This window comes from Calliphora vicina, chromosome 5 (genome assembly GCF_958450345.1).
Source record: "Calliphora vicina chromosome 5, idCalVici1.1, whole genome shotgun sequence".
NCBI lineage: Eukaryota > Metazoa > Arthropoda > Insecta > Diptera > Calliphoridae > Calliphora > Calliphora vicina.
In genome coordinates this window covers 38,710,772-38,721,113 of record NC_088784.1, presented here as the reverse complement: position 1 = coordinate 38,721,113, position 10,342 = coordinate 38,710,772, and the positions used below count along the sequence as shown (strand labels likewise).

Sequence of the window (10,342 nt, the reverse complement as noted above, 5' to 3'; positions counted from 1 at the left end):
AGAGAGTAAAAATAAATTACTCTCAATCTGAAAAATTACAAAAAAAAAGTACGCGAACAACAATTTGTAAAAATAAGTTGTATTTTATTATAAATCAATTCAAAACGTTAGTTTTGTGTTATTTTACATCTTCTCTTTGCAAACTTGTAAATTGTATTAATTTTCCACTTTTTAGTTTTGTTTATATTTGCAACCATATGTTTTAAACATATTTTTATGTTGATATATTTTACTGGATAAAAAATGTCCAGTAAAAAATATCATGTTCTCTAGTTACGAACTGTCACTTTTAACAATCTCTTGCTCTCTCGTTACAAGTTTTTAAAAGTAAACGAACGGAATCCCGTAATTTCAAGTGATAATTTGTACAAATTATTAGAAATTATCAAGTAAGCGAACACTACTATTATTTTTAATATTTTATGGACTCATTTTCGTCTTTAATTCTGTTCTATGCTAGACACCAGTCAACATTCCCAATAAAGGCATCAATGTAGTCTAGCCCTATAGAAAGACTATTAAAGAAATGTTCTCCCCGAAATCTGGTTTGTAGATTTCCTAGTTGTCCGTAGAAGTTGTCATAATTTCTACGTAAGTTATTGCATAGTCTTCTAATATGAATTACAAATTTACAGTGATATGTGCACTATGTTACTCAATTGTAAGGGATGTAGTTACAAAAAAGATTCCCACCTTATCTGAGAATATAATGAAGAAGTTAGCGAAATGCTACATAGGAAAAAATATCACCATAAGGCAACAGTTGACCGTAATGTCCCCATGTTCAAGCTCCAATCCAAGTGCAACTGTAGAATGTCTCGGTATACCATTAAAATATGTCCGGCATTCCCGAACTGGCTAAAGAGTGCTGCACCAGTTTCTGATTCTCAATGTAGACACCTCTACCAATTCGATCTCCTTTTTAAGAGACGACTCTCGGTTGCAGAATCATATCATTAGACAGAATATTCACATATCAGAATACTGCAATATCTCGAGAAGATATAATATAATCCCTATAGTAATGACATAGTTGTATAAGCCGTGCGTCCAAGAGCAAACCGCATTAAGTCTAAATGACAATGATAGTTTTCTGATTACTAAATCGTAAGTAGCGAATTTGATGGAGTCTTTCACAGCGCCGCTGTTATAAGGATTATGTAACTCATCAATAGTCTTTCAAAGTCCTATTTAGTGCTTTCCACCAGACACATGTTGGTATCTGTATTGGTTTAATGATCTGCTTAAATATCCAATTCACTTTCCTGGGTTTGACACTCCTTCTCATGCCTTTGATCTCCCTGCATACAATGTTTGCATACAAACATTGAGGTCCCTAAAATAATCCTTTAGCAAATATAATATTTATACGAAATCTCATTTATTTTCTTTGCAGGTCATTTTAATCAGTATCAAACGGTTCATATGACTTTGTTTTAGGTGAGTACACACGATATGAAAAAACAAATTCAATTGAAGGGTTTGCAGCAGTAACACGATAAGCTCCAAATTTAAAACAATATCAACGTTTTCAGAAATACTTAACATTTCCAAGTCTATAAAATAAATATATTCTAAATTATAGAAAATATTTCATTTTGAGGTGATAAAATGAACACATAATAAATTTCCGAATTTGGGTGGATTACCGAGTTACTGCATCAAGCCCTTAAATTTTGTTTTTTAAAATTAAATTTGTAACTTGAATATTTTCAAAACCCACTTAATTTTATCCTCTTAAGATTAGATTAGATGAGTGCCGTAAATAAGGGCTGGGTTGAAAAATTCCTCGAGCATCATCGTTATTATCACTTAAGGATGATTATTAATTTATGGACTTCGCCAGTTTTGCGTATCACTCGCGCTTTGATACTAAAGTATTCTGCTTCCTAGATATTAAATTAGATCGGATGGAATGAACTACTTCTAATATGGAGATATTGGTCAGCTCAGTTTACTTTTTATTATGCCCCAATACTCATCGTTCAGGGAACATAGGAATCTTTTAACTAATTCCATATTGAAATCATTGAGTAGTTCTAAAGATCAACCGAAATGTTCAGCTGTTTAGTCGTGCCAAAATTATGTTGAATCAGAATGGTATTCGTACATACAAATTACATGTCTCACACGACATTTGACCGAATTATTCTACCCAAATACATGCTTTGAAAGCTGGAAGTGTTGAGAGAGCGTCCATTACAATATGTATATAAAAATTGAATAGCTTCATCAGTTGGATTGGGAACATGTCAGAATATTTATAGATATTATTTCAAAGCATTGTTGACAGTAGTTCCTGGCATTTTTAGGTCTTGAGCGTATTAAATAATTTATACTTTCTCAAATCAGGTTTTATTTCAGATATCTAATGAAAGTTAGTGGTGAGGTTGAGGTATCTTTTCGACTTCCATAGGTCTGTTGCTGAAATGTCGAAACATTCTTGGGTAGAAAATTTCTTTAATATATCGATTTCAATGCCGCTTAGCAATTGGAGAAGATATTTATGTTTATATATTAGATCTCTGGCCAAATTAAAACCACCATAAGAGATAATTGCCTGAACCAAAGGGGACATTTGCTCATTGAAATATTTGATTCAAAGATCCCGCCGTCCATTCCGCTTGACATTCTAAATATTTTAGTATCCACAATACTACTAAATTGTTCCTGTGTAAGATCATGTGTCGAATGTTTAATTTACAATAGCCATGTGTAATTAATGATTTTCTTGGAGGCAAAATTGGATTTTAAAGAAGATTTCAGGAGATCCAAATATCCTTTGTAATAAATTCGGAATCAGTAGAGCTATTTGGCAATTGAATATACAATGAATAAGGCTCTGAAACACAAAGTCCACACAAAGTCAGACAGTATAACAAAATATTATTTTTCCTTATAAAAGTAATTTTCGGCTCTGTTTCAAATTCCATAAAAATTTCCTATTTGGGTTTCTAGTTTTAATAGGAATTTAATTTGCATGTTTGTTTTTTTAAATGTCTCTTTTATTGCATGATTTCTTTTGATTGTATTTCTTTTGCAGAATGTAAAATTGTCCTGTACATAAGGCCATACATATGTATGTTAATTTAAAAAGAATCCTCTTGTGTATTAAGTATTTTACTCGTACCAGTCTAAATTCATTCATTTGTGGTTTAATTTAAAAATGTTTAATATTCACTTTGTTTTGGCTTTCTTAATAGTAGTTCCGTTTTGCACGTAAAGTTGTTTGATAATTGTTTTATTGGAATTTAAACGCTAAATAAACTTTTTAAAGAGAAAATCTTCTCCAGCAAAAAGAACTAATTAAATATTAATCATTTTCAAAACAATTTTTCTCTCTTACTTTAAAATTTATAAAATTCAAAGATCAAACCTTCCCATTTTTTATTTTGTATACTAAACGGTAGTTATGTTATCAAGGATATTTAATTATTTTAATTATTTACATGATACAATAATTGTAGAAGTTAGAATCATTAGGGAGAGTTTTCAATATTTACGCCTATAATGTCAAACTTTGATTTTGAATTTTTTTCATATTTCATATTTTCTTTTGTTTGGCGTTACAAGAATTGTATAACCCCCTGTCTATACTTGACAAATATTTATCATAACAATAAATGACATTTGTTGTCAAGACAAAGTTGTCTTAGCAAAAGCACTAACAATTTTGTCATAACGAAGCAATAATACTAATAAATGGAGACTTGATAATTTTTTATCTTGACAACCATTTTGACGTTTATCATGATAAAAATTTATCGAGTATAGACAGGGGGTAATTGGGAATTTATTTTCTACCGAGTATACCTTATATTGTTGTGTCATGATTATTTTATTATTTCTACTGCCAGAATTGCACTAATGAAATCATTGCTTTAAAACAGCACTATTTAAAAAAAAAAACGTTTTTATGAGTATATATATATTCACATAAATTATTTATTCATCAATTAAACAAGCCAGTCTCTCATAAATCTACAGTATGTTTACTTTTCAACAAATTGCTAAAATAGATCATTGATTGATCACATTACTTCTTCAACAAAGTGGAATAGGTGGCAACGGGAGCTGTATAAGCTACAGGAGCAGCACCATAAACGGAAGAGGTGTAGGTTGGGACAGCAGCCGAGTAGGTGGTGTAAGCTGAGGTCTTGTAGGGAGCAGCAGCATAGGAAGTATAGGCAGGAGCGGCAGCGTAAGCAGTATAAGCCGAAGGAGCAGCGGCATAAGTAGTATAAGCAGGAGCAGAAGCGGCGTAAGTTGCGTAGGCAGGAGCGGCAGCAGCATAAGTGGTGTAAGCAGGAGCAGCAGCACTATAAGTGGTGAGTGGAGCCAAAACACCAGCTTGGGCAGCAGCAACGAAAAGTGTCAAACAGATAAGGAACTAAAAAGGATTATAAAGCAATTAATAACAATTCAAATTTGAAAAAATAATTATTTTCTTATTTTAAATCAAACTCACTTTCATATTGTATAGTGTTGGTTTTTGTGTGTCTTTTCGATTAGTTGAATAAACAAATTAGAACTGATACTGTTTCTAACAATTACCAGGCATTTATATACCAAAATTAATATTCTAAACAGGATTTCGTTTTTGCTGTCATCTCATTTTACAAGTTTGTTTTTTTTTAAGTAAATAAAGCCATAAGCAAAAAACTCTTAAGATGTATATCGCCGATGTAAAGAATAAATCATTCAATTATGATTTGTCATTTTGTTTTGAATAAATTTTCTGGTCTAAAACGACAGCAATAGCAAATGAAACATGTTTGCACTCATTCTTAAAGATTAATAACCCGAATTTTGTTGACAGTAATACTCAGGCCAAAAATAATTCATTATTATTTTCTTTTTTGTTATACTTTGTCAATGAATGCGGATGTTTTTTTGTTAATTGTGGAGGGAGGTACTTACTATTTTTGTGAACATATGTACACCAAAGCCTCGTTATGTGGCTGATTGATTTCACAGATTAAGAGATTAAAATAATAAATGAGTGTTTTTAACATTGTAATATATTTTGGTAAAACATTTGGAATGTATTTGCAAGATTACTATTTTGGATTTGTTCTCTATAGTTTATTTCACAAGTATTTTTATGTTTGAGTAAAGTTTAAAAAACATATTCTTGAATTTAATGAATTTACATATTTGAAATTTAAAAATGTTTAGTAATAAATTCTTATATTGGAAATGTATAATTCAATCCAAAAAATAAACACTGTCACACTAGAGTTGTATTAGAAATCCTTTTTTTAGGTGCCCTATAAGATCACATTTACAAGGGAAAAGTTTGTTGAGGGAACCTTTTTTCTGCACATTTTTTATTGTGTGTATGACTGCGGGATTTTTTAAAATTTGTAGCTTTTATTTTGAAACACTTGTACAATATAAATTTATTAAAAGTATTGGCCATTGTTAGCATCTTTGTGGCAACATATGGATTGCGAACCAAAAGAGCTGCTTAGAATGTCCAAAAAACGGGCAAATTTAAAAAACCGTTTTCCGGTTTAACCGAAAAAGTGTGTTTTTGAAAAAACCGGTTTCGATTATTGTCTTTTAAAAAACCGGTTAAGCGGTTTCTGGTTTTGTCTTCAAAAAAAAAAACCGGTTTATATTAAATTTTTATTTAATGGAAATTTAGCATTTTTGAATTCTTTATGTTACAATTGTCTATAAAATAAATTAATATTTTTAAAAATGATATCAAAGTTTTTCATAAATATGAATGAGCTTTAGAAAATATATTTCATTAAAACCGGTTTGTTAAAAAACCGAAAAGTTAAAAAAACCGAAACCGGTGGAGTTTACAAAGACGAAAAAACCGCCTTAAGCCGAGAGCACCATAATATGATAAGTCCTTCATCATATAAATGGTTGTCACAAACATATATATGTTTACTGTAACCATATATATGGTTGAGACAATCATGTGAATCGTAAATTAACCATATTATGGTTACCACAATCATGTAAATGGTTACTGTGACTATAATATAGTTAAAAAAAATTGTAACAATATTGAAATGGTTACAGTATCTCTGAGTGCAGATAGAGCGTTCTGCATCGATCGAAACAAATAGAAGTTGGACGGTGTACGGTCTGGACTATACAGCGGATGAGGCGAAACTTCACAACCACTTAATTCTAAATACTTTTTAAAATGTATTGCAACATGAGACATAATGGAATATTACGGTTTCATGTCTGGCAGCATATTCTGGGCATTTTTCGGTCAATGCTCGCTTCAAACGAATCAGTTACGTTCGGTACAGGTAACCTGTGATGGTCTGGACAGATTTCAGTAGCTCATAATAGATAGGACCCCTTTGCTCCCACCAAATACATAGAATTGCTTTAGCGCTATGGATATTTGCTTGTTGGCTGGGCTTCACATATGATCTCTTACGCTTTGGGTTATCGTAATGGATCCATAATGATTCGGTGCAAAAATTATTTTCTTTTATATTCATTCAAGCAACTTTTCGGACATGAAAAATCGTCTTTCAAAGTCTCTCGGCTTCAATTCGTATGGTCCCCAATTTCCCTGCTTTTTGAGGAATCATGCTGCTTTCAAACGTTTTGAAATTGCTGCATGAGTAGCTCTCAATGATTTTGCAAGGTCTTGGTCTTCAAATTTTACCTTCCGTATAAAAATCACCACTTCCGTACTGCACAAACATTTGAATTTCTTAATCTCAATTTGCATTTTCTCAATATAAACATGCTTTTCTGAATTAGAATTTTTAATTTCTCAATATTTAATTGCATTTCTCATTTCGTTAGCTTAGTACGCAAACGTGACAAGTCCACTTTTGATTGAAATTAAGATTTTGATGCAGAAAGATAGTAAAACATAAGATACATATTTTGCAATAAAAAATAATTTTGAAGAATAATAATAAAAAACTAATTTATTTAAGATTTTGAGTTATTTTCCTTTACAGCAATGAAATAAGACTGTTTTTTGTTATGTATTTAAATAATATAAAATAATAAAACGAGAAATTAAAATTTATTATAAGAAAATGTGCTAAGTCCAGCCAAAAAACACAAAATCATAAAAATCAAAAGAGCTAAGTCCCTAAAAATGGCTACAGTTTCTAAAGTTATTTCAATTATTTTATTTTTTCAACTGATACTTAAAGCCAACAGATCATAGGAGAGAACTGCGTTTACAGATCTAAAGAATATTGAAAGCAAAAAAAGATAGAAAGTTTTTTGTCTCTCCTGTAAAATTCAAAAAATGGGACTTGGCACGTTTGCGTACTAAGCTAACGATTTGTATTTTCCTAATATTAATTTGAATTTCTCAATTTTCTCAATTTCAACTTGAAATTGTTAGCTTAAAAATTCAGGTAAAATGTTAACAAATGATAAAACACAATTATATTAATAATAAAGTTCAGAAAAGCTAGTTTCATCAACAAACATAATAAATTTAATTTCGAAATCTGGCAAAACAGCCAGATTTCTATAATAGTAAAATGAGCAGTTAAAATATTAATATAAAGAAAAATATAATTGGACTCTAAAATGGCAAATGTCATATACATGTATTCATCATTTTACAATTGGTCAATTCACAAGGTCTCTTATCATGTCATAATGTCTTAATATTTCACGACTCGGCGGCTCAGCTTAACCGACTCTTAGGCGTTCGGCGATGGTCTCTGTTGATTGGTTACGATAACACAATAATTTTTACTTGAAACATGTTTAACCCTTAAATGCATGATTTTTACTTTTATTTTTCTATTAAGTATCAAATATTTAGATGATTTTTATTTATTATATTTCCTTTAGCTTTAGTTTGATTTAGAATTTCTTTAGCTGAATCTTTTCGTATTCCATTTGATTTTGCTGAAGGAGAATCTGAATTAGTATCAAACTTATGTTTGTCTAAAATTAAGTGGAACTGGAATGTAGACAATTGGCAACAATATGCATTAAAGGGTTAAATATGACATGATAGGAGTGAATTGACCAAATATTTCAATGTCTAATTTATAAGTATTCGAAATTGCTTTGAACAGTATTATTAACTTCGGTTTAATAGTAGTTAATAAAGTCCAAATAACAAATTTTATTACATTTGTTAATAACTATGGTGCAATGGTTAGAGTACAATGATATATCCTAACAAAAATATTCCATCTTCTATAATGCAAAGGTCCGACTTTTATGTCTTGAACAGTTTTGACCCCAAAAAATTTAAAATTACAAAATCGTAAATAAGCAATCCAAAGAAACTATCTGAAATAATATAATAGAAAATAGACTAAGCAATAATATAAAAATATAAAAAAATTGTATCTGATAACATTATGAGCCTTATTATGAACATTATGAGAACGTTACACATTTTGTTTAAAGTAGCGTCCATTGCGAGTAATGATTTTTTATGCGAATGATAATTATTCGAACAATTTAAAAATTACCATTTCGAATAATGAATAATTCGAGCAATTTTATGTAGAATAAAACAATAACAATAAAATATTAAAAAACCTACATTAAAACTTCATTCTTTACTTTTAAAAAAATATTAAATTTTTCGAATAATTCGATCAATTTTAAACGTGTGAATAATTCGATCATTCGAACAAGAAAAAATCGCTTATTCGAATTATTCGATCAAATTAAAAATCGAATAATTTGAATGCCCTATTCATTATAATATAATTTCAGGAACTTTCTTCGTCGATCTGAATTCTTAAGAATCGATAAGTATGAATATGTTTAATGGTCATTTCGTCTGGTATAGTTTCACATTGTATAAACATTGATAATTGGTTTCCTACAATTGAACAATACACCAGCAATTCACAAAATCGTTAAACCACACCTAAATGTAATAAAATATATATTTTCTTTGATACAATATTTCTTGCAGAATCACCCACACTTGAGAGCGATTGATATCAAATCAAAACTTATACATTTAATTGTATGCTCTATATAATTTAATTAAAAAAATATATATATTACTGATTAATTGTAAGACCATACAGCATAACAAATAGATTATTTTTTATTTATTATTTGTATTCATGAATGTTTGCCATAACTAATTGTAAACCCAAACAATTTATGACGTAGAAACAAATAATCCCTTCATACGACAAATCTGTATGATGATTTGGAAGAAAAAAAAATAAAAGCAAACATCAACAAACAAGTTATTTTTTTAATTGTTTCTCAAGTAGAGTAAATTCTTTTTTAAAATAGTTCTAAAGTTAAGAAAAACTACACAAACATATTTTGTTTTGCTATATAAACTAATAAACAGACACCAAAATAGTATCAGTTGCCATTTCGTTAACAAACTTAACAAAACCCAACCAAAAAACAAACTCAATTCATAATGAAAGTAAGTTGAAATTTTATAATAACTTAATTAAAGAAAATTTACTGAAAAAAAATTAATATCAATTCTAGTTCCTTATCTGTTTGACACTTTTCGTTGCTGCCGCTCAAGCCGGTATTGTTGCTCCAGTCACCACTTATAGTGCTGTTGCTCCTGCTTACACTACATATGCTGCTGCCGCTCCTGCCTATACAACATACGCCGCTGCTGCTCCCGCTTATACCGCCTATGCTTCTGCTCCCGCTTATTCTGCCTATGCTGCTGCTCCTGCTTATACCGCCTATGCTGCCGCTCCTTACAAGACATCTGCTTACACCACCTACTCCGCCGCAGTCCCTACTTACACCTCATCCGTTTATGGTGCTGCTCCCGTAGCTTATACAGCTCCCGTTGCCACTTATTCCACTTTGTTGAAGAAGTAAATCTTTCAGATTAAAAATCCAAAGTAAAATGAATAATGAATAACAATTGATTAATGGATAATGAATAAACAATTATTTACAAAACACAAACAAACATCAGATATATCAGATATATTCATTTAATTTTCGAATACTTTAGGAATTGTTTCTATTTAGATGTCTGTCCTATTTGACTTCAAATTACTTTTACACAAAATGTGGTTGGCATTTTAGTACATTTCTATCTTGTCTTGTCCTTTACTACGCCTACTATATAAACAAGTAAGAGGGCTATACTCGACTGAGCCAAATCTAATATACCCTTCACCAAATTATACTTCAAAATACAAATTTTAAGCATTTTTAGGAAAACCAAAAAAAAATTTTTTTAATTTTTTGGAAAAAAAATTTGGAATTTTTATTTTAAAAATTTTTTATTGTGAAAAAAAATTCAGGTTCAAAAATATTTTGTCTCGTTTTTGTCTACATACAATTTTTTTTTAAATACTGTGCAAAAAAAAATAGGGTTTCATAGAAAAAAATTAAAATAACTATTGTTGAATTT

At 29.9% G+C, this 10,342-nt stretch overlaps 2 protein-coding genes across 2 annotated transcripts; one reads left to right on the top strand and one right to left on the bottom strand.

Moving 5' to 3' along the window:
• Positions 1-3,911: 3,911 nt before the first annotated feature.
• On the bottom strand, positions 3,912-4,613 carry LOC135961616 (pupal cuticle protein G1A-like). Its single transcript, XM_065513145.1, has 2 exons — positions 4,469-4,613; positions 3,912-4,390 (listed from the first exon to the last, which is right to left on the bottom strand). The coding sequence occupies exons 1-2, from the start codon at positions 4,472-4,474 to the stop codon at positions 4,037-4,039; spliced, it is 360 nt and encodes a 119-aa protein (XP_065369217.1). The 5' UTR covers positions 4,475-4,613; the 3' UTR covers positions 3,912-4,036.
• Positions 4,614-9,316: 4,703 nt separating this feature from the next.
• LOC135962280 (vitelline membrane protein Vm26Ab-like) lies at positions 9,317-9,881 on the top strand. Its single transcript, XM_065514125.1, has 2 exons — positions 9,317-9,379; positions 9,448-9,881. Exons 1-2 carry the CDS (start codon positions 9,374-9,376, stop codon positions 9,796-9,798), a joined length of 357 nt encoding a protein of 118 aa, XP_065370197.1. The 5' UTR covers positions 9,317-9,373; the 3' UTR covers positions 9,799-9,881.
• The last annotated feature ends 461 nt before the right edge of the window (positions 9,882-10,342 follow it).